General features: G+C 41.7%; 1 protein-coding gene across 3 annotated transcripts in view; it reads right to left on the bottom strand.

Annotated features, from left to right (window-relative positions):
• Nucleotides 1–25775, bottom strand: part of ADGRL4 (adhesion G protein-coupled receptor L4) — a 918866-nt gene that overhangs the window by 203731 nt on the left and 689360 nt on the right. For all 3 annotated transcript variants that reach the window (XM_069232213.1, XM_069232212.1, XM_069232214.1), the window contains exon 10: nt 21072–21248. In XM_069232213.1, the coding sequence (XP_069088314.1) occupies nt 21072–21248 (177 nt within the window). The remainder of the gene's footprint in view (nt 1–21071; nt 21249–25775) is intronic.

Raw genomic sequence — 25775 nt, 5'->3', positions numbered from 1 at the left:
GATTTGAGTGAAAACAGTGCCCAGAAGCACAAATCACCAACTGTGATTATCTGGTTGCACCAGAGTGGGACAAAAACACAAGTTGTGGCTGACCATGATGGAGCACAAGCTGGATACAAAGACTGAGTTATGTCCCCTGGACAAAGCACCTTAAATCCTTGAGCACGGTCTGAGCGGTGATGCTTTGCGAAGCTTCATGTTGTTGGTTTTAATGAAGCTGTGTAGTGAGGATCTGTGGTGCTTTATTTCAGTTCTGCTGAGTTGTGAGGCAAAGCTTGCCAGGGCTTTGCATCACTTTGTGCTGGTTCCGATAAAGCTGGGAGCTGGGCAGCAGGGCTTTATGGGGCTTTGATTATGATGAAGCAGGCAGCTGTTTGGCATGGCTTTGGGGGCTTCATGTCACTTCACACTGGATCTGATGGAGCCACATCTGGGCCAGCAGGGCACCTTTGGGCCTACTTCCAAGGGTCCAGGACTGGGGTGACACCACTGGGGGGCAGGACTCTCAGCACACAGATTACAGGTGCTAGGTTTAAAGTGGCTGGAGATTTTTCTGCCTTTGAGTCTCTGATAAGGAAGCCAGCCAACTAGCCCTTGGATTCAATCTGCTGGTCCTGGGTTCAAGATGCAAGTCCAATCCTTCTCACTCAGGCAGCAGGGTAGTCGGGCAGCAGAGTAGCAGTATGTCTTGCAGCAGAATAGCAATCAATCAATCAATCAATCAGTAATTTGTGAAGCGCGCTACTCACCCGGAAGGGTCTCAAGGCGATGGGGGGAGGGGTGCTACTGCTCGAAGAGCCAGGTCTTGAGGCGCTTCCTGAAGGTCAGGAGGTCCTGGGTCATGCGTAGGTTGACGGGAAAGGAGTTACAGGTTTTGGCGGCAAGGTGGAAGAAGGATCTGCAGCTGGTTGTGGTACGGTGAATGCAGGGAACGGTTGCAAGAGCGAGGTTGGTGGAGTGGAGCTAGCATGTCGGGACGTGGAAGTTGAGACGATTGTTAAGGTAGGCCGGTCCGGCATCGTGGAGAGCTTTGTGGGCATGGATTAGCAGTTTGAAGACAATCCTTTTGTTGACGGGTAGCCAGTGGAGGTATCTGAGGTGGGCTGAGATGTGTTCGTGGAGAGGGAGCAGTTCTGAGTTTTCCACAGGTACATAAGTACTGAGAAGTTGAGTCTAGGGGTCCACTATTTATACGAGGTGCCCACTTTGAAGTAGGATAAGGTCCTGGAGGTTTCCAGACCAGAGGTTTTTGACATTTCCTGTCTCCTTGCCCTCGACCTAGCTTGACTGGGGTCACAATAGTGTCAAACCCTTGGTGAGTGTGCTCAGGCACAACCCTTGTTATGTGCATTGCACATGTGTTAGGGGACTGCTCCTCCTCCTCATCAAGTCAGAGATTGCCCATTCTGCCAACACCTATGCTCCTTTGTCTGACCTTCTGCGAGCAATATACCAAAACCAACTGCCAGATTCACCTAGTCATCTGACCCAGAAAACAGGTTGCAGGCACTAAATTATTGGGACAAGAAACTGCTTTCTAAAGTGGAATTTTCAGAATTGTGACCTAAAATCCAACTTAACCATTAAAGAAAGCTTAAAATAACATTTTTATAGACACCAAACTCAACCTTCTCACCGGCTCCTAGCTAAAAGTTATCACATATTGTTGGAAAATGGATTATTTGGAAGGGCAGGTAAGTACCTACACTGAGCAATAGGCCACTAACCTCCACTTGGTCCTGTTAGGTTTCAATAAATTAAACCCAGCTCAACCCTTTGGTAGCTTGGGAACGAGCGACAAGGCTTAACTTCGGAGTTCGAAGTGTGTAAAGCATTTAAAAATTTCAAAACAGAAAATAAGTAAAACATAAATAACAATAAAAATCCAAGACCAATTTATAAACATAGAATATATTTTTATCTTAAAAATTACACCAAAACGATTAAAATTGGATAAGGGCAACCAGAGATATATTTTTTTAAAGAATGAATGCTTTTTTTCGCTTAGAAACTAATAGTGCCAATCTGGTCGCACCTAGACAGGGGCAAAGTCAGAGTTTGAGGCCGACCGCGATGGAGCCCTGCTCGGCTACAGCTCTTGGGAAGCCCTGGTCAAAAGTTAGGTTCTGTCGCGGTTGAGGTAAGCCATCTAGAGTTGCGGGTGGCGGGTCGGACCCTTTACGGAGCTCTTTTCCAAAAGTTCTCCAAACTTCTCCAAATTCTGGATCTTCTACCAGATGTTCTTTTAAGCTTCTTTTGAGGTCCACAGTTCACCCCGAGGTTCCAGAAGCTCTGAGATGCTCCTTGAGGTTGCAGACTACAACTCCCAGAATGTCACTAGCACAAACTCCAAAACGGCCACTGGGCAGTTGCCAGCTTGTCAGTTTCATCAGGAGGTGGTGCAGGGGACTCCGGTTAGCAAGTTTTCACCTGAAGCAAACAGGGAGTCCCTCCTTGAACCAGTTGAAGCTAGGCAAAGTCCTTCTTGTGGTGAAGCCCAAGTGTGCAGCTGGTGCAGTCCTCCAGAGTGCAGTGTCCAGGTGCAGGTCAGGGGTCCAGCACGGCAGTCCTTCTCCTGTAGTTCTTCCTTGTTGGAATCTGGTAGGTATGTGTGCAGGTCTGCCAGTTGTATCCTTGTTCCTGGGTGAAAAACAAGGGGGTCCTGGTTTTCCAATCAGGTGCAGGGTCCATCCGCCTGTGATGACCACTCATAGCTGAAAGTGATTTTTGGAGTTTACACCTGGGTGAGCCCACCCACTGGTGTGGCTAAAAATCTTAAACAAATCCATCTTCTGCCCTCTCCTAATCTAATCAGGGGGTCACCTAATTGTCTGGGTTTATAGGATGTGAGGGAGGTGCTGGGATGCACCAAATGTCCTTCCCTGCCTTTGAAGACTACTTTGGCAGCCCTTCCCCTTCTTGCCTCTCCCCCAGTCACATCTCTTTGTGTTGAGCCAGGCCACTTAACACCTCATCAAGACAGCCTGGCCAGGCTGCCAAAGGCTGACCAATCAGAGCAAATCAGCAAAATACTGCAGGGCTGAAGTTGGCAACTTTTAAGGAAAAGTTTAAAACTCTTTATCTGAACAAGGTATATTAAATCCAACAATTGTAAGTTGTGGGATTTATTACAACAATTAATTTGATACCAAACTTGTGGTATCTGTCACTTAAGGGGACTTCATAAATTAAAATAAAGTCCCCCCATTCTAGCCTATGGGGACCATTCACTACAATGAGGGAAAATTAATTTGGCTGTTTACCTCACTCGGGATTATAACATTATTTTGATAAGGTCCCTGCTAATAGATACATGGCACCCAACTATAGGGGCACATAGGGCACACCTCAGGGGTGACTTATATGTAAAAATAAGGTAGCTTAAGACTTTGGAACTACTTTTAATTCCAAAGTTGAATTTGCACATAACTTTAATTTAACAGCAGCCAGTAAGGCAGGCCTGCCTTTAAAATGACACTGGGCACCTCAGCAGGGCACCTAAGGGGGTACCACCTTTGCTGGGGCCCATAAACCTACATGCCCTACTATATACTAGGGATTAATTTGTAGGTTGACTTGACCAATTATAATTAGCCTAATTTGCATGCTGATTTTAAAAAGAGCACAGGCCCTTGGACTTGTTAGCAGTAGCCAGGGCACCATGAGAGTCAGGAATACACAAGCAAAAACTGAAAAATGGGGGGAAAAAGTCAGGGGGCCTCTGAAACCAGCCCTATTTTCTCACATATGTTAATTATAATAAGTTAACCTATTAGAAACCTGAAGGACAGGTAGGCCTAACCGCAGTGAGAAACAGAAAGAATTGTTTTTCACTACCAGGACATGTAAAAGGTAAAAGTGCATGCCCAACGTTTTACATAGACTGCACCTTGCCATCTAGGCTTGTAGGGTCTACCCTCGGATTGACATACATATGTGATATAAAGGAAGGGTTAGGCCTGGAAAAATATTTATTCTCGCAGGTTGAAATGGCAGCAGAACACTGGACACATACGCTACAATGGTAGGCCTGAGCCATGCTTAAAAAGGCTACGTAAGTGGGGGCACACTGCGGACACAGTAATAGTATTTATTTTACCGGGCCTGGACATAGGCAGTACCACTTTACTCAGGAATTACAGGTAAATTTAATCTGCCAATTAGGTGTAAGCCAGTTTTAACATGTTTACAGGAGAGAGCCCATGCACTTCAGCAATGTTTAGCTGCGGTAAAAAATGCATAGGTCTTTAAACCAACAAAAAAGAGTTCCGAAAACAGGAGGATGAAGGTAAAAAAGTTTAGGGGTTGACCCTTCAGAAAGGGTTAAGTCCAACAAAAGCCTATGCTTAACATCATAAACGTTTCTTCTGAACCCAAGAAAGATTTATATTTTTGGATGTAACACTAATTTTGTTTTTTTTACATGTTGATATTATATGTACTGTTTCATTGTAATTTGTACACGTGTGCAATTACTTATTGCTAATGTTGGATAATGTTTTTGCGTTATCTTGTAGGGTGTTTAGAGGGTGAAACCCTAGTGTTTGCACCGTGTGCACCATAAAATTTGAGTTTTTTGGTTTGAGGATAGGAGCGCTAATCACTCTTTATGTCACTCTCTTTTTTATTTGTAGTTATTCCGAAACCATTTGGTTTTGTTTTTTTCAGAGTAGGCAGTGGTCCCTAGGACCACTGCCTGCTCTGAAAATTTTTTTTTTTGGGCAATCACAAAGGGGAAGGGGTCCCATGGGGACCCCTTCCCTTTTGCAAATGATTTACCATTCACTTCAAGTGTATGGTAACTGCGAGTTGGTTTGCGACTGCATTCACGGTCACAAAGCAACTCAGCATGGCGATGCGGTCACAAATAAGAAGGGAACACCCCTTCCTATTTGCGAGCCATAGCCTCAAATTGCGAGTCGGTACCGACTCGCAATTTGAGGTTGTGCATTGCGTTTGGCCTTTTGCACGTCGTAAACTGCGTTTTTTGCAGTTTGCGACGCGCAAAAGGCTTCCTACATCTGGCCCTAAGTCTGAAAATTTGCACCACGGCGAGACTTGAAAGATATCTAGCGGTGAAGCCACCTCAGTGCCTAAAGAATCCTGATTTGTTCCTCTCTGAACCTTTAGTTCAAAACGTAAGGCTCCTGTGTCAGTTCAACTATGAAATAACCAACTTTTATGCCCCCCTTACTCAATTCAGCTTCCTTTCTAGCACTTCTGACTTGGAGCTTCAAAAAGTAGACTGTGATGTGAAAAGAATTCAATCAATACCACCAAGGCCAGATTATGTGTTCCACTTTGAGCCTCAGATATGTGCACTAATCTGAGGACTTTCTGTCAGCTCTGTGTACCAATCCAAGGACCATTTATGACCACAGAAGTGACTGCTGTCTGTTTACTGTACCAGGCCACTCACCATTCAAATACAGGTGAATGTACTAATCCAGCACCATTGGTAGCCCCCACTTCCAGTCTATTGAATAAAGAATAACTGCTTCCTGGGACCTATCGGGGAACTGTCAATACATTTTCAACTTAGTGGGGAAACTGCACATTGCAGTGGCAAATCTTCTAGGCTTGAGTTAGGCACAAAGCCTGTGACTCACTTCTCAGGCCCATCGCCATGCATGTAACCTCTGGACCCATCCAAGTGTCTTTGAACATTTCCCATTTCTTCCCTGGGGCACACTCTTCTGTGCCTTTCCATAATTAACTGACTAATAAGTATAACAGAGGCAATTCAGACCTGTTATTTCCCTTAGGATGGGCAGGTGGGTTTTATACTCAAGCTGCAGACAACCTCCTTCCAATCTTAATGTCACCATCTCAGGGGTGACAACCTCAGAATGTCCTATCAGCTCAGGATCAGTACCTCCAGACTGAATACTGGCCTGGCAACCCACAATGCCAAGCAAGGACAAACAACCCACATCATCAGTGGCATACTCTATCACTATCATCCATTCAGGTTGCCTGTGTCTCCGACAGGATAGGCTGCATCTCTAGGATAGAAGTAGTCTCAGCAGTGCCAGTCTTACGGTCCCCTCCGATTAAACTGACTTGATAACATTTGGCCTATTCGCCCTTTCACACTGCAGATAGGCACTGACCTCATCTTAACTTTTTTGTGGGGTCCTTAAACCCTAATGCTAGGGTTTGTTACTCACATAGACATGCTATTGGGCAGCCTAGATACTTTTGTTCTTTGGTTCTCCTCTCACCTATGGTATCTCAATACCAAGGATGCAATTTATGGGTATGTGGGACCTACAATACCCTTTCTCTAGGTACATATCTCACTCTACCTTGAGAAAACTATGCCCATAGAGCAGTCACTCTCCCCTGCAATAGAAATGATTATGTTACAGATTACTCATTACAGGTAATATTTTGGGGAGACCAAACACTCCACCAACAGGGCTGATACCAGTTCACTGCGCAGCAGTGACAATGAACCTGATCTCTGAGAGCCTGTGGAAGTACTTACTGAGTTGCAAATTCAGGGATAATCAGCGTACCTTCTGGGTCCACCTCTGACCTAAAGGAAACTGGGGCTTATATTAATTCTCTTCCAAGAAAACACACACTCCATGTGCGGCTTTAGCCTCCCAGTAGAAGTTCCACTAGTGATTGCCCTACAGAGGCACAAATAATCTCCTCTCCATGCCCTGGATGATGATAAAATACTTGCCCTTCTCATAGGGCTTCTACGCCACCCCATTCACTCTCAGTGTCTGGCTTCCTTGAAGTGAAATGAGAATCCTATCCTTTTTCTGAAGGTTTTACCCATAATGGCCTCATAGTTTTAGCCTCTTGCCTTTGTGCCCTTGTTTCTATTCTGGTGCTGAGCCAGTATTCAGTTGCTTTCCAAAGATCCCTGGTATGAGTGTGTTCAGAATCTGCTAGATGCTGGCACAAATCTGTATAACTATGAATTCAAATTTGCTTTTTTGTACCCAAGTTATGCAAGTAATTATAACCATTTGCTTTGCAGATTGCAAATCCTTTGTTAGCGACACGGAGTAATGCCCAAGGGCCCAGGTCCTTAATTACAGGAGAACATTTGAAACAGACCATCTACTCGATAATACACAAACTCACTCAGTCCAAAGGTTTCTAACAAAACTACCCTACTAAGAGCCTTGCATAAGAGGTTTCACAGCACAAAGGAAGAACAGGAAACCAACACAAGAAGAACAAAGTAGAGGGAGCTAGTTCGACTGGTGATGTTCCTGGCGTAAGTAGAGCCCTTTTTTCAGTGAGACCATGTGATATCTATTACAGCGTGTGTTACTGGTTAGAAGGAAGTGAGTCTGCAACCATCCTACTATAGGGAACTGTTGGACTTGGCCCATTTTCCAGGGTCATCCGCAAACATTTTGCCATCTCCTGAAAAATGTTCTGATCCTTTTTGCTGATGTTATGACCTTGGTCACTTTATCACTGCTGATTAGTACTAAAGTGCATGTGCTCTCCCTTGTAAACTTGGTATGACTGGCTTATACCTGATTGGCACATTTATTTACTTTACTTGTTAGTCCCTTGTACAGTGGTATCTCTAGACCCAGGGCATGTTAATGAAATGCTACTAGCGGGTCTGCAGCGCTGCTTGCGCCACCCACAGAAGTAGACTTTCAAACTTGTCTCAAGCCTGCTAGTGCAAGGCCTGCGTGCGCAGTTTTACTGCCACAGGGACCAGGCATCTAAATTTACTTGTCAAGCCTGACGCTCCCCTTTTACTACATGTAAGTTACCCCTAAGGTAGGCCCTAGCTAGCCCTATGGGCAGGGTGCTATGTATATAGAAGGTAGGACAAGTGCCTAGTAGCGTGACCTGTCCTGGTAGTGACAGCTTATTTTGTTTCTAAGTGCTGTGACTGCTGCCTTCTCATAGGATTGCATTCGACATGCCCTGCCTTATATCTAGGGGAATATTGTCCGATTCATGAGGGGTAGTGTAGGCATGTTTGGTATGGGTGTAATGGTTATAAGAAATGCTGCTTATTGGTGTAGGTTGATTTTTTTATTATGATTATAGAAATGCCCCTTCTAGAAAGTGAGCATTTCTATGTGTTTATGACTCTGGTGTTTTGCAGCTTCACTCCAATAGACGCCTGGGCAGAGTGACAACTGGGCTTTGTGCATATTTTTCAGACAACATTTACACAGGGAGGGTGTCAGTGTCACAGAGCTGCATCTAAATATTAAATGGTATTCCTGGGCTGAGAGAAGGGGAGGCGATATACACCTGCATTTTTAAAGGCTGTGCCCTGGCCTCAGACAAGTCCTCGTTTACCCCCAACTGGTGTCTGGAGCCTTTGCTGGAGGAGAGAGGGGCAATCTTGGGACAGTTGTAACTGGTTGGAACTATTTCTCACCCTCTTTGAAATTGCTTTGTAGAACTGAGTATAAGTACAGGGGGCTTTCCCCCACAATTTTGGACATTAATGGACTACTGAATTGGACACAGAATGCTGCTGGAAGGGCACCTCAGGAATCACTTTGGACTGCTGCTGTTGTATCGACCTGAACCTGCTGGGTCACTAGGAGGAACTGCCACTGTCTACAACCATTGTGCTGGACTGTTTGTTAGGCCTTGCACCCCTGTGCTTCCCCTTTCTGTCTCCAGGGGCTGGGTGCTGTGGCCCCTGCTTCTGCACCTATTTGCTTCGCAGCAAAGGAGCGCTTTGCCATTGTTTTCCGAAAGCCCAAAGACCAGCTCTTTTCTTTAATCCCTAAAGTGCAGGAACAAGTGCTTTTTTTGCCTCATTTCTTCAGAGCATAAGCAGCGCTCTGCCCTCCTTTACTTTGTAGCTCATGAAGAGCTCTTTCAGTTTGGATACCAGAGGAGAAATTTTAACATGCACGAAGCATCCTGCTCCCTGAGGACATCACTGCAGCGGCCCGGTAGGTCGTACCGCTCTGGCACCTTGTCGGGTGTGGTGGATGCAGGGGTTTGCCACAAGGAGACGACTCTCCAAGCTTGCCAAATGGGCCCCAAGTGCGAGGGCCATTCCAGGAGAGGAGTCATTGCTACACGTGGTGGGTGCCCGCCTATAGGTGAGCACCCGCAAGTCGGAGCGCTGTCACAAGAAGTTGCCCCACACTTTCTGCATCTAGGCCCCGTGAGGTCTCCACTTGATTCCTGTGGGGAGGGAGGACTCTGGCTAAAAGATCGGCTGACAGGATGGGGAGGAATCCTCATCTGAGGCCCCAAGACTGTCAGCCCCAGTCAGATATTGCCACCATAATCTCACCAATACCCACATCCATGGTGACAGGAGCACCAGAGCTCCTGTACATGGGGTGTCATCTCTGTCCCCTTGTATAACCCATTGTTTGCATGGACGTGCTGTAACCCCCCCAGAATGAAAGGCTTTTCATGCCCTGAGAGGTGCTTATGTCACAGTATGATTATATTGACAGATGTCTGGCTTTTTCCTTTGGTGTGGGGTTTTCATGTTGTAGTAGTTCTACCCTGATTTTTGCATTTTTGTTTATGACAAAGACAACCTGATAACTTGCAGGACAACCAGTAACTTATATGTCTATCTTACCTATGTGTTTTATTATAACTACTGCTTACTTCTGCAAAGTACTAGGAACCTGTCTAATGTTCTGACAACTGTTTGGGTAGCATGGTATTACTGACATGTTGTGTTTGGTCTAATGAGGTTGTGTACAAGACAGTTTATTTTTATGAAACTTGGTGTTGTGTTTCCTTTCTGGCGGGATAGTGCGTCACATGTGTTGAGTGTGTTTTGGGCAAACACTTTACACATTGCCTCTGGGTTAGGCCTGACTGATCGTGCCAAGCCACCAAGGGGGTTAGCATGGGTTATCCTAGGTGTGGAGCCCCCTTGCCCTGACTAGAGTGGGTGGGTTCTGCCTGGCTTAGGTGCATACCCTAGCCAACCAGAAACCCCATTTCTAACAGGAACCAAGTACCCATTTGTACTACTTGACACCCCCAGGGTAGCGAGGCAGAGAAGTCCAATGCCTCAGCCTAATGAGGTAATTCGTCTGGTGTGAGCTAGTACCACAGTACTCAGGCAAGCAACAAACAACACTTTCTAAATCATTGTCCATTCAATGTTTTTGTTTACAAAAAGGAAAGTTATTCTATTGCATACATACTACTTAAGATTATGCAATAATTTGCAAATATTTTTTATATAACAACAGGTAGAAGTACCTATGGCCACATGTTCCAACAGATCATCCCCATAAACCCTGAACCCTGAGAGGACAGTGGCAGTCCACATATGCTGGACATAATATGATGGGTGTAGCTATTAAAGATCAGTGTTCTAGCTTTTTTGGGTGCTGCCTCAAAAATAAAAGTAGAAGAATACAATGAAAAATCCAATGCAACCACATAACTGATGATCTCACTGTTCAACTACATTGAATTAAATATATGGCAAACTGCAATCAATATTATCTGTAAAAATATGTAACACTCACAAGTATGCAGATAATCTGTTTCCTATTTTTATATCTGCTGCCAATCACCCTCAGGATACCTTCAACACAGGATCCTGCACCACAGATCCCTAAAGCTAAAAAAAAACCTAGCTACAGATATGCTGAAAAGTGAAGAACACTTTGTCCGCGCTTATCAAAATAACCCTTTGGGAGACATGAAGTGATTTACTTAAAAATCTGGTGAATGCTGCTGCACTTCTGTTAGCCGCCAAAGCATGCCCCAGCCATTGGTGGTGGTTTCTAACATTCCTGGGGCATCCCAAAATACCAAGGTGCAAATTTTTTAATCCATCCAGAGAATTCTGGGATGCTTCTTTTGCCTGAGGCAACCTTGTGTTCTGCACCCTAGCGAATGCGTTCTTTACCTTTTTCTCGTCTGCGTGTCCTTGGTTCATTCTCTTTTTCTAAATAATGGTGCTCATGTCCTTCCAGTGAGGCACTCAGAATGCTGACACTTCCGGGACCACACAGGAGCCCAAGCCCACATGACATGGCTGACTCTCCCACTCAGCCAACAAATCTCATTGTGTGCTGGCTCAGGTACTGGCAGCCAACTCTTCTCTGCCGACAGAGGTTGGTGGGTTCTTCTGGGATCCAGTTATGCCTACTCCCACCTCCAGATGTGAGCACCAGGAACAGAAATAGGACATCAAAGAGCTCCTGGAGCTCAGGCCTCTCTTGGAAGCTAATCTACTTTGAGCATGGCAGCACTCAGATTCTTAGGCATACCCAGAGCATAGTTAATGACCAAGAGTCCAGGTCTAAATTACAAGAAGAATTTTAAAATGTAACATTCATCAGATAATGCACAAGCAAACAAAATCTAAATATCTCTAACTAAGCAAACCGTCTATGGAGCCCTTTACACCTTAAAAGTAGTCCAAAAAAAGTAGCAACTTCCCAGAAGAAGAGAGACATAGGTAAGGCTTGCATGAGCAGCTCCAACTCATAAAGGAAGAAGAAGAAAACAAATACCAGAACAAACATGTTGAGGAAACTAGATTACTTAGTGATGTTCCTGTTCAGTGAGGCCTTGTGACATCACTTCTGGTTTTTCCATCATACATGACATTATGGACTAAGGTTTCTGGGTATTGTAATCCTGGAGGGGTCCCCATTCCCAGTGGCTGTCCACTGCAATGTGGACCTTTCACTTGTAGCATCACCTTATTGTTGGGCAGGCAACACAGCCCCACAATATGTGCATGAAATAAAAGGGATGGCAGCGGCATGGACAGCACAGAACCGTGTGGGCAGCAAGGTCTGACACTATGCATATTGAAAAATGATGAGCAAAAGATATGCTGGAAATTATGTGAGCTACAACATAAGCTGACTTTACCTTGGTGTATTTTCCTAACCCATGTCCTCAGAGTCTCTGCAAAGCATGTGCTAAGTTTCTGAAGTATCTGTTTACTAAAGCACTATTCCTGTTTTTTTGTTTGTTTCCTTTATTTTATGTCTGTTAACCTCTACTAGCAACACCCTAGTCAAAGACTTATGAAAGCTGTCAAGATGCAGGGCATATACATTTTTGGACAAAGCACTTGTGCAGCTCCAAAAATTCAAGTAATTTAACATGCCCTTTATCTGCCCGAAAACCCTTCCTGAACAGCTGAGGGCTCATGACTAAGGATTCAACAGGTCCACCGTTGAAGTTGGGTTGAGAAGTTTATGTCTGAATGTTTGGAAATTAGGAAGGAGGTTGTCAAGTTCTTGTGCGCACTACATCATTTTCTCCCATCACTGTAACTATCCTGATTGACTTGGATGGCCTCTGGAATTTGTTCACTCATTTCTGAGAACTTTGTCTTAAAGCATCCTCCAGTATATTATACAACCAACCTCCTAAGGAAACCTAGATAGTTCATCACCTGTAAATATGATCAATGTTAGACAAAAACACATGAAGGTAAGAGAACCAGGAACTCAATCAAGGAAATTCCACCCAATGTTCTATTTCTTTAGTTATTGTGAAGCCTTCTTGTGGTCTTTTTGAGATTATTTAGATTGTTCATGTTGGGAACCCTAGTTCTTAAAAGGACTTTGGCCATTATCTAGCATTATGGATCTCATACTTTATGATGCAAGAAATGTTTCTCCCTGATATGTTCTTTAACTATTAATATTGATTTTCCCTTTTCTTGATGATGTGTGCCAATTGCAACTGAGACCCTTTCTTAGCTTCAGTTGAATCCAATTCAGTTTTGTTAATGATCTCATATACAATCTTTTCCTACAGCCTAGGTTATGTCTTGTTAGTGTTTGTGGGTTGTACCTTCGAACCCCTAGAATATGTGCTTCCTCTCAGGACCCTGATCACCCCTTTCCTTTGCACCCAAGTCTTCCTGATTGCCACCACCTAAGGATATGTGTATGTATGTTTTTGCCTGAGAGTTTCTTGCAAGCTCACTTGAACTACTGGAATACTTATCCTGTCTGCTACGTTCCTCTTCTGTGCATTCGTCTGATACCCAGTATTAACAAGCCCATTTACTTCTTTTGCTCCCCTCCTAGATCAAACCAAGAAGTGCTACCCGCAGCAGCAGCTTGAAATGGACATGGCTCTGAAAAGAAGAAAATTAGTGTTCTCCTGTGAAAACTTGAAATCCATGCTTTACTTGTTTGTGAAATCCAAAATTATATAAGTAGATGTATTTATATTTTACCTCATCCCATGCTTCACCTCCATGCTGCATTAAATTACTCATACTCTGCTCTTTTATGAATTATGTTTCCTTGGTCTATTGAACCAAAGTGCTGCACACGTTTTTGTTGCCCCTCTTCAAGATGTGTGATGTTTTCCCCTTGTTTTGCAGCAAAGACAGTCTGGAATAAAAAGTATCTAATACACGCCAAGTCATCAATGGCTTAACCCAGGTTGTGCACCATTTGTGGCTCTTGCTTCATGTTCTTATCGGGTATTTCCTTCCATTGACAATCTTCAACTCCCAGGTCCTTGTCCCAAGCACTTCCATTTTTTATCTTCTTCCAATTTAAACCTGTATCGACGTTTTCAAGCACATTAACTAAAAAGATGTACACGTGACAAAAATATTTTGCTGTATAATTAGCCACATTATTTGAACATAGGATCTACATAGTATAGGGCATGGACAGACATGAGCACTCCCCGAGGATTAGGTAAGATGGCACTCCAGTCTCTAAATCAACACCATTTCCCTATCACCTACACTTCTGAGCTCAGCATGGAGCAGAAAATTCAGTTATCCTTCTATTAACAACTATCACTTGCAGAGAGGGGTTGCAACTGAGTAGGTGCCAAGCCCAGTTCAACTTTAGTAAATACTTTATGATTATGAATGATTTTGATTGGACTCATATGTCCCCTCCTCTCATTCCCAAAAAGGAACATTGTCATCCACCCAAGTATCTAAAGTAATCGCAAGGTAACACATGATGCTTAGTAAAAAAACATACATAAATAAATATATGCATATCATGGAGTATATTATTGTCTCTCCTGATAGAGTCCCTAGGTAGGTGGGGAATAAAGCTAGGGCTTGTGTTCACAGAGAATGACTAATCCTTGACCCAATAGGGACAATCCTGCACGTTCTGATTACATTGGCCAACTGGACAATAGTCCTATTAAACTGATGTCAGGTGTATGGTGAAGCCTGCTGTGTATTAATGTCTGCTAACTAAAATACACTTGAAGGACATACTATGTAGTGAAATCAACCTGCATCCCTAAAGTAAGTAAACGAGGATGCCACACTGTAAAGTTTAATAGTTAAAAGAAGCTGTTCATATGAGTGGCGTACCAATAATCTTAATTTAGAAAGAGAGCTGCTTTCAAGCAAGGTGAAAAGAACCCTTTAAGGGAATTTAACATTTGGCGTTCATGTTATATTTCCCCAAGGATTACAATCCAACAACGTAATGTAAACTCCTTAAAAGAAGATTTGCGAAAACAGATCCTTTGCACCTATGTCTTCCTGATTGCCACCACCAAAGGATGTGTATGTATGTTTTTGCCTGAGAGTTTCTTGCAAGCTCACTTGAACTACTGGAATACTTATCCTGTCTGCTACGTTCCTGTTCTGTCCCTTCATCTGATACCCAGTATTAACAAGCCCATTTACTTCTTTTGCTCCCCTCCTAGATCAAACCAAGAAGTGCTACCAGCAGCAGCAGCTTGAAAAGGACATGTCTCTGAAAAGAAGAAAATGAGTGTTCTCCTGTGAAAACTTGAAATCCATGCTTTACTTGTTAGTGAAATCCAAAATTATATAAGTAGATGTATTTATATTTTACCTCATCCCATGCTTCACCTCCATGTTGCATTAAATTACTCATACTGTGCTCACTTTATGAATTATGTTTCCTTGGTCTATTGAACCAAAGTGCTGCACACGTTTTTGTTGCCCCTCTACAAAATGTGTGATGTTTTCCCCTTGTTTTGCAGCAAAGACAGTCTGGAATAAAAAGTACCTAATACACTCCAAGTCATCAATCACTTAACCCAGGTTGTGCACCATTTGTGGCTCTTGCTTCGTGTTCTTTTAGGGTATTTTCGCAATTGACAGTCTTCAGCTCCCACGTCCTTGCCCCAAGCACTTCCATTTTTTATCTTCTTCCAAATTTAAACCTGAATCGACCTTTTCAAGCACATTAACCAAAAAGATGTACACCTAACAAAAAGGTGGCAAAATAATTTTACATTAAATCTGTGGTTCACTGCATGGGAAAAAGCTACAATATTTTGCTGTATAATTAGCCACCTTATTTGGACATAGGACCTACATAGTACAGGTCATGGACAGACATTAGAACTCCGAGAGGATTAGGTAAGATGGCACTCCAGTCTCTAAATCAACACCATTTCCCTATCACCTACACTTCTGAGCTCAGCGTGGAGCAGAACATTCAGGTATCCTTCTATTAACAACTGTCATTTGCAGAGGGAGGTTGCAACTGAGTAGGTGCCAAGCCGAGTTCAACTTTAGTAAAATCTTTATGATTATGATTGATTTTGATTGGACTCGTATGTCCCCTCCTCTCATTCCCAAAATGGAACATTGTCAACCCCTCAAGTATCTAAAGTAATCGTAAGGTAAGACATAATGCTTAATAAAAACATTCATAAATAAATATATGCATATCATGGAGTATATAATTGTCTCTCCTGATAGAGTCCCTGGATAGGTGGGGAAGAAAGCTAGGGCTTGTGATCACAGAGAATGAATAATCCTTGACCCAGCAGGGACAAGCCTGTAGGTTCTGAATACATTGGCCAAGTGGACAATAGTCCTATGAAACTGATGTCAGGTGTATGGTGAAGCCTGCTGTGTATTAAATGTCTGCTAACTAAAATACACTTGGAGGGACATACTATGTAGTGAAATCAACCTGCATCCCTAAAGTAAGTAACCGAAGATGCCACACAGCAACATTTAACAGTTAAAAGAATTTGTTCATATGAGTGGCGTACCGATATTTTTAATTTAGTAAGAGAGCTGCTAGGTGAAAAGAACCCTTTAAGAGAATTTAACATTTGGCGTTCATGTTATATTTCCCCAAGGATTACAATCCAACAACGTAATGTAAACTTCTTAAAAGAAGATTTGCGAAAACAGATATGGTTAAGTCATTTTTGTTGTTCAGTAAATTGCTTTAGAATAGTTCCAGGTAAAAATATGGAATTTTTAAAGGTATTATTCACCTACATTAAGTGCTGGGTCAATTGATTTACCATTTCACATGAGTGTTTTGTTCCTGTTCAGTATGATTTTATGGGTCTATTTTAATAGGCAGCTTTTTTATTGGAGCCTCCCAAACTGGTCATTTTCCTTTTTGCCTGAAGAGGAAATGGCCTATTATTTTAACAGTACCTCAGATACAGGTCTCTGAACTGTCAGGCTGTTTGTTCATAATGTGTTCTTTTTAAATTTATGACCCCTATCATTTTGATTGGCAAAGATTCAAATCTTAGCTCACGTGTTTTTCTGTATTGGGAATTCCTGGTGAAATCATCATTGCTTCCCAGCTGCCTAACTGGACTTTTGATAAAAATGTTTGTCGTTCGATAGGGAAAAGAATTTGAGAGTCCCCTGTGTCTGTACGTTTAAATGAGTATGCAGAAAGAGTACTGCTTTTGCATATTTGAGGTCCGCAAAGCTTTTCTTTGGCTTCAGAGAGGCATTAAGGACATTTCCACAATAAGCTTTTATGGTATACCAATTCTTCTGAAAATAACACAAATATTGTGTACTCTAATCCCTGCTATTCTAGCATTTGTTCGAGCTATTCCATAACAATGTCAGCTTCGAAAAAACCAACCAATACACACATGCACATTTAAAAATACTCAGTTCAAAGAAACATAGGGGCACATTTAAGAGCCGCTAGTGCCACCTTAGCACAGCCATAGCGTTGTTTTGTTGATACAAAGGTGGTGCTAAAGTGGCTTTTTCCACACACCATATTTACAAAGAGATGCAATGCATGCATAGCACCACTTTGTAAACCCATGTGGCACATTATGCTTGCATCAGGCATAGTGTATGCAAGGGTGGTGTTCCTGCGCTAGGAGGCCTGCAAAATTGTACAGTGAAATTTACCAGACTTCACCAAGCCATTTTTGGTGTCATTTTTAATGTCCACTCAGAGCAGGTGTTAAAATTACACTCACATAGAAACCTTTGGGCATCCTTGCACTTTGCTACACTAGCATCAACATTTTGGATGCTAGAATAGCAAACCGCCACAATGGAGTAAAGAATGTTCATGTTATTGTGCTAACGACCTCCGTGGTCTGTCATAATAATACGGCACAACTAGGATGTTGATAGGTGCTGGTAGAGGAGAGCCAGAAAAGTGACACATCAGCTCTGATGCCCCACTTTTTCCTTAATATGGGCCATAGCACTTTTATCATATATTGTTATATTTCATTAATATAAAGAACTAATCATACATTCACATGGCCAAAGATATGCAAAACAAAGTTACAACCTATGCCACTAATTTATGCAAATAAGATCATGTTATTAGCCTCCACTGAATACTATTTCGAGACATGTCATGTATCACATGCCAGTGAATTAAAGCTCAAAGAGTTTAGGCATCAATGCAATTGCCACTACTAATCCTGATCCAGCAAACAACAGGAGCTGTTGGCCCAATCTGGATCACAAGTTGTGGAGTTTCACACAAAGATTTTGGCTTCTGAGGTCAGTAAACATTTCTGTGTGAAACAACAAATGAAAACCATATGAGAATCAACAGCGAATGACTGATTCCTGACTGTTGTTCACCAAAAACATGTAATCCTATATATTTACAAACCCCAAACACCAGAATTACTGGGATTTAGGGATCTATCTATTCTGGGGGAAGATTAATCAGGATTATGCCATGTAATGCATAATTAGGGCCTCTGTATGATGTAAAATATTTCTGAAAAGGACATCATCTGTCAAACATATAATACTTCAAATCCTGAAGAACCATAAAAACCACAATGCAATTTTAAATTTTGCTAGGGAAACTGCAGCCAATCAATCAGGCTTCGTAAAGCGCACTAATCACCCGTGAAGGTATCCAAGCGTCAAAAACATCAGAGTGTGATGGGTGCATCATGCAGTGGTTGAATGAAATTCTCTAAATACAAATCAATGTTACTTTCTCTACTGTGGAATATCAACCACATTCTATGATTGGTGCCAACTACGAGACAGAAAAATGCTCTTAAAGCCTGTAAAAATTAAGTATTGGATCATAGGCAGAGATGCAGTACGAGAAAGGGCACTAGACTGTAGTCCATGGGATGAGGGATTGGTTTCCCACAATGCAAACTGCCCTCCACTTTTCTAAGAGCACTCTTAAAACTCTGTTCTACCCCTACTGGATAACAGTAGGCAGCACCATTTTTCATTGGGCAGCATAAATTGATAAGCGCTCATCAATCACATTATCAGTAACTTTCCACCTAGACATTCATGCCAGATTAACATGTAGGTTGTCCTTCCCAATTCTCTTTCCAATTCCCTTTCTGGAGAATTCCCAATACTTACATTGTATTGCCAATGCTTTATTTGAGAAGACTGAAAGGACAACTGGGCAGATACTGATGAAAAACCACCATTGTACTGGAAGATCTTTGGCGAAGCAGATCGCAATCCATCAGTGTTTTTCGTTTATTCAGTTATCGAATGCATATACAAATATTCCTAAATTAGTGAGTATCACTTGTGTCTAAAGCATCTGATAAAATAACTTGTAAATGTTGTGGATTTAAGTAGTTCAGACATTTTTATGCTGTTACATTTATCATAGTAGTTTTTAAAAGATCAGTGCACATCTTTGGATGTGAAGAGTCAAAATAGGCTCTGTAAATACGATTGAAGAATTTTCAACTTATTGTATGCTAAAAGATAGGACTCATCGAATATCACTATCCTGTGTTTGATTTTTGACCAACGAGCTCCCTGAATCCAATTTAGATCTAGCTCTATATGACCCAAATATTATTTTCATATAGTGAATATATATTTATTTGTATACTGTGATTTAGTTTTTTCATTTGTAAAGCCTAATCAAAACGTGACAATTGGTAACTATTTAGAAAAAGAGCATATTGAGATTTTGTGAACTTGTCACACAAATATTTAATGTTTGAGGAAAGAGTTAAGTTAGTGAATATGGTATACTATCATTTAAAGACCAATACATGGTCAGCAATAAATTGTGTATTTATTAAAATCTCTGTGGCCTTTTTGGAGCTTGATGCCTTCCCAGGAAACGTTGTTGTGCCGGACAATCAGTGAGATATGATTGGTTAGTGTACATTATTCTACTCCAAAACCACAATGAAAAAACAAGAAAACATATTACAGGGTTTAATAATGTTTTTGATGGTGTGTGTTTTTAATTCCTCTTTAAGTGAACCTGCGGACAATGCACTACTGAGAGATGCAGCCAACACACGTGGGCTTTACATACTGGCTGTAATTGTACAATGACAATAATGGCAACACTATTGTGGAAGTTATTAAAAGGACACACCAGGGAGCTCCACTGGCTTATGTTACACAAACAGGCTCATACAAACATTCAAGGGACTCTACAAATTCCATCTACACCTACCTAATTACTCCTATGTCCTTCCACTGACCACCCAGACACCTCAGCTCCACAAGAGTCCTACTTGCACACATCCCACGCATACACAATACCAGACCAGAAGAATAGGCATTCTCGTACATAGGTCCTAAAGTGAGGAACAGCCTCCCACTCAACATAGGAGCCCCCCCTCTTCTTGAATTCCACAAGCGATGACTTGGCTTTTCAATTAACCAACTTACCATAGGCACAGCTAGGCACACACCTGCTCAGCACCAGGATTCTCTTGCGGGCAATTGTTCACTTTACAAATAAATATAACGTGACGTAACATAACACAACATAACGCAACACAACATAACAAATCATAACATAATATTGACTCTCAGAAATTTTAATGGATTAGGTTTTCATTGATATTAAATATTGCCCATTTTAATCTGTCCAAAATGTAGAGTCCTAAAGCAGGAAACATTTCAAAGATGGCAGAAGAACTACTAGATTGTGGCCTTGATATGTAATGTTGCATTCCTAAATTATTTAAATTATTATTTTAAATTACTTTTGTTTCTGTGTGCATTTTAGGGAATTGTCCATAAATTGTTATATTTTTGGTAGGAATCTTCTTTGTCACAGCAGCAAGTATAATGATAGCAAAATGTGGGGCAAATTTGTTATTATTTAATGCAAGGTAGGTCAATAAGGTCACTGTATTGTGATGCGTGAAAGGGAGAGATCAAGACAGCACTATACCTGTAAAGATCTGATGTTGCTGGTCTCCGACCAAGCACTGACACACAATCAGGCTGCCTAGCAATATGGGCACACCTTTGCACTTTAGTCTGTGAATCTCGCCTAGGTTTTGTACTGGAAGGGTACCTTTCCAGTACAAAATACCATGCATAGACTATCTTTTAAAAATGTAAAAACTTCCTCATTGTGTATGTGTGCTAAACAATGCAGCACACATGCAAAGTTTGAAAACAAAAAACATTCTCTTAGTTTTCACCTGCTATCAGGAAGCATAATATTTTGGAGTAAATTTCTGTCCACCATTGTTAGTATATAGGGCTTTAGATCAAAATCCATTGGCTGTGGTGTGCAAATGCTCCTGTACCATTCGATGCCCTCTCAACACAAAGGAACTCAAAGCAGTGTAACATGCTTCTTTGCAAGTTTTGTGCTGGGAAGTAAATAAAAAATCAGCAATTTTGTACTGGATTGAAAACATGTTTGTGACTTTGCACTGGAAAAATGCATTGATAAATGTGGCTGTTATAGGTGTTAATTTTAAAAAATATAAAAAACTTTGAATCTAGCTATTGGCAGGTAATTGCCAAAACAATGATAGTGGAAGTGGGCACGTTGTTAAATAGTACTACTGCTGTGTTTAATCTACCCAAGCAGTTATTGAGTAGTGAGATGACAATATTTTTCTGGTTGCTTGTAACCTAAACCTCCCCAGGAGATACTTCAAAAAACAATACTTACAAGATTGCGACCAGAGGACATCAAAATAGCAAAATGGGTAAGATGATTGCATTTGCATGACGTATGGCTAGCATTGGAGTATATAAGTTCACAGCCTTCTGTAGACCAATCGCCATTCATGGTGTCTGGTGAGTATCTCCAAAATGCACACTTAATATGACTGCCCATTTCGACAGGCTGCAAAGGAAGCATTTTATTCATTAGACCACTAAAACTGAATGTAGATAATACATATTGTACCTGAAACTGGGAAGGCAAATGATTAACTATCTGGTCCCATTCAACACCTTCTCTCAATGGCAACAATAAAAGTTTGGAGTTATCTGATGGCAGTTCTTCAATACAGTTCATTTTTATCTGGAGACAATTCTCCCCATTCCTAATCTCTTTATACACAATTAGTTGACGGCAGCATAGAAGCACTACACATTTCAAGGAGCTTTATTTGGGACCATGAAGTCTGATTACTCCAATATCAAAGGGTATCTGCAGGTCCCTGGATATTATTCAAAGCAAACATAAAACTGCTAAAAGATTTGCTTGGACATAGTTTATACGGTCTATTGAGGCCAGTACTAAAAAATATATATGTTATTGATTCAAAACTGCTACCTTTTAAAACATTATCCAATGTAATATTTAGAACCTACATTCAAATTACATACCTTTTGGCACTCTTAGATCCAAGCTTCCATGAAAGATCATACAAATTATTTTTATTAACTCAAATACAGGATTAAATCTCAATGCAGGTGCCTCACATCTAAGAAAATACCTTACCAACACCTTGATATCCATACAAACATGACTTCATCCTGAATAACACAGTGTTCAAACAAGCATGTGGTTCTCCCTTCTTAAAAATCCTAACAGATCGGCATTCTGAGCAATATGGTGTGTGCTCCTGTGACACAACATACACACCCTCAATGAGGCACACATCAGCCTTGCTGGAGGGCAGGAGCCGCTCAAGAGGCTTTTTTGGGTGCAGGGCAGCGCGGGGAGTGGGGACAGAGGGGTGAAATAAATAAAAAATAAAATTAAAATTTAAACACTTATCTGCTTCTCCGCTGCCGTAGCAGCTCCTCTGCTGCACTGCAGGCACAGGTTCCCATCCTGCCCTGCAGCCAATCCTGATGCTGCTCAAAGCAGCATTCGGATTGGCTGGGAGCCCCAACCGAAGGTGCTTCTAGGCAGACTGGGAGCCTGTGCATGCTCTCTTCAGTCCTGCAACCGTGTTGTTGAGCTTGAGAGACCCCAGTGGACATGTGTGTTTGGCTGGCCTGACACAGCCGGCCAAACATACATACGAACTGAGGGAGAGTGCACTCCCCCTCAGTTCTCGTTATCCCTAATTCCCCCTCCCTTTTATTACAGAACGATAATAAACCTGGGGGCATATTTAAAATCTGTTTGCCCCGGATTTGGATCATTTGTTTTTTTTACGCAAATCTGGCACAAACTTACCTCTATATTTATATTATGGCGCTAGACACGTTTAGCGCCAAAATATTGGAGTTAAAGTCATTTTTTGCTTGCGGAAAACTACCTTGCATCAATGAGATGCAAGGTAGGCATTCCTGGGCAAAAAATGACTCAAAGGCCCTAGCGCCTTATTTAGCCTCCAGAGCAAAAATCACGCACGGGAGGAGGAGAGCGTTAAATAATAGCACTAAGCATGCTTAGCATCATTATTTAACGCCTGGGTATGGGCAGGCGTTATGAACCTACAGACCTTTTTCCATGGTCAGAGACCATTCTCTGCCCTCAGTGACACCCCCACCCACCCACACCTGGAGGACACCTAAGGATGGGGGGGACCAATCCCAGGTAGGTCCAGGTACGCATTTTGATTTTTATTTCAAAGTGCCATAGTGGGGCCTAAGATGGACCCCCCTACATGCCAGTGTGCCCAATGGCCAGGCCCAGGAGACAGGCGTCCCCTAGACCTGGCCATTGTGGTGGGGGGCATGACTCCTGTCTTTACTAAGACAGGAGTCATGTCCATGGAGGTTGTGCATCAACAAAATGACGCTAGTCAGGTTCTAGTAATTTTGCTTACTTTAACCTGACCAGCTCCATTCTTTCCCGCAAAACCTCCAGTTCTCCCTATGCATCTCCTACCATGTTAGTGTCATGTATTTTGATGCTAACTGGGCCTTAGCACCAACTTGCACCATTCCTTAGTGCCCGGCTGGCGTACTGGATTGCGTTAGCTAGTGCTATACTTTTTGACACAAACCTGCGCTAACGAAGGTTTGTGTAAAGAAGTATAAATATGGGCCCTAGTTTATTATCGTTTTGTAGTAAAATTGTTGCAGCAGCTGCAGCTGGCGGTGGGGGGGTGATCCTCCTCCGACATAGAGGAGGAGCCACGCCTGCTGGAGATTCCATTAAATCAGGTGCTTAGTTATTCTATGCTAGTCACCCAGTAAGAGAACCCCGTGCACACGCATGCTAACAGGTGAACTACCTTTAACTGCCCAGAACACATGGTGAAATGTCATAGCAGACAGTACAACAAATTCATCCTGAAAAACAAACACATAAGAAAAACTTCCTGGGGCGGTGCTGATATATTTTTTTTTATTTGTTTATTTATTTTCCATTGGTCAACGCTAATTTACTGGGGAATTATTTTTAGCACCATATTACAAATTTGTAATTTATGTTCGACTTTGCTCATTAGCTGTTTTATTCAGGCTGAGAAAAAGTTACATCAAAAAGCGGTTATAGACCTAATATTTTAACTCAATTTTCTTATTCTTAATACCATTTAATGATACTGTTCCCTACGTTTATCAACTTTGTAACTTTTTTGATTAACCCCGCAATGATATTTACGTATTGGTTTTAATTAACTGTGCATTAATAATACATTTCAAATTTGAAATTTGCTACATTGCTCTGCTCCTCTGTATACGGGAAAGTGTTTTTGCGGCCGGAAAACCATTCATATTTTTTTAATGACATTGGCTTTTGCTGTCACTAAACAACACTTGCGAATAGATAACATCATGCTAAATAGTGCTTCACTTAAAAGTACCACAGACCTAAACAAATCTCCAGGGGTGGGGGGTTAGTTTACCTACTCTGAAGTGGCTGTAGAATGATAGGCTAAAGCTTCCAAATTATAAAAATAGATCCCGGTATTATACTTTAATTTGGCTCAGTTGAAATTCTGTCTCCGTCGACTATAAAAAGGAGATTAAAATAGAAGTTGAGAGGAGAAAGCTACGCACAAAGAGAAAACCAATAATGAGGCTCTCAATAGAACACAAACAACTCTGTTTATTGGCTCTGCTTACCAACTGTGACCGTGTGCCCGCCAGTACTTTAGCTATGCTAGCATTGACCATTAAGCATTTAATGTAAATGGTAGTCCGTAACTCCCCAGTGCCCCGGCGCTACTGCCCCTGCTGCACTCATGATAGCTACAGGCCTGGTGATTTTAACCTTGACAGTTACCTGAGGAGGGAAGTGCGATTTTATTATTTGTTATAACTTTAAACCGAATGAGTGTGGAATTACTAGGTTCCATGCACAAAGGTTTGGAGGAAACTCGAGTGTGAAGTTGTTCAGTATATCTTCGTGAAGCTAAATTTGATGATTTTATATTCCAAAGCTCTATATATAATAGATACATTGTTTTCTTTATAGGAAGTTTTCAGGTTCATATTTTCCTAATTGCCGAATAAAAAAGCAGACGTTGATTTTCAATATACAGATCCTTTACACTAGGTTTTACCGATGCGTTATTTCGTTATTCCAGGGCGCTGCCATTTATGTGGTGATGCTGCAATCGTTTTTTGATTTATTGACCGCTGGATGTAGATCTATTGTGAGATAAAATAAAGAACCTACCATAGTTAAAATCCGCCCTTTAAAAGAATCGTGATGATGCATGATATAATCAGTACCTGGCGCTAAAAGAAAAACAATTAGATCGATATCATATTGGTTTGAAGGTTTATGTATGTCCACGTGACAGCATATGTGAAGGCAGTACGTGTCCCTGGTCTGATTACTCTCCCTAAGAGGACAGCGAAAACTGACTTTCCCATGGGCTCGGTGCTGGTGGGAGTCATTAGTAAACTATACTTCTCCCAATAGGGTCAGTGCAGGGGGTATGATAGCTGCTGAACATTGACAGAAGGATTATCTTTGCTTGATGCATGTATTTGCTTCAGTTGAAAATGTTGGTTTGTGATGTGAGATTACATTTCTGTGTATATGCAATTACTGGTAAATACTGCCTTGTGATGTGAGATCACATTTCTGTGTATGTTCAATACCTGGTTTATGATTTTTAGTCCTAAGTACTGTCAGTGCTTAATGAAATGTCAATAATTGCCAACTTTCAATGCTGAAAAACAAAAATGGATTTCAGTAAAAGTATCAAAAGGCTACGAAAATGCTTTGAGTATATTCTATGCTTAATGTTTAAAATGTAATTCAATGATGAAATTAGATATTTGGTAAATTAAGCAGAATAGTACATTTATACAAATTCAATTTTGGTTTAAAGTTTTTTCTGCCACTCCGCACGTCCAGTGCTGGCAAATGCATAATTGATGGAAAGAATTAACAACCCTGACTCAGAAGACAATGGTCTGCCTCTGAGCCCTGAAGGACCAATGGTTGTCAAATGCTGACCATTTAGTTGGGTTTAGCTGTCTGGGAGTGAAAAAGAATAGCTGGCAG

This window comes from Pleurodeles waltl, chromosome 4_2 (genome assembly GCF_031143425.1).
Source record: "Pleurodeles waltl isolate 20211129_DDA chromosome 4_2, aPleWal1.hap1.20221129, whole genome shotgun sequence".
NCBI lineage: Eukaryota > Metazoa > Chordata > Amphibia > Caudata > Salamandridae > Pleurodeles > Pleurodeles waltl.
The sequence above is the reverse complement of the archived record's forward strand: the minus strand, read 5'-3'. Positions and strand labels throughout refer to the sequence as shown.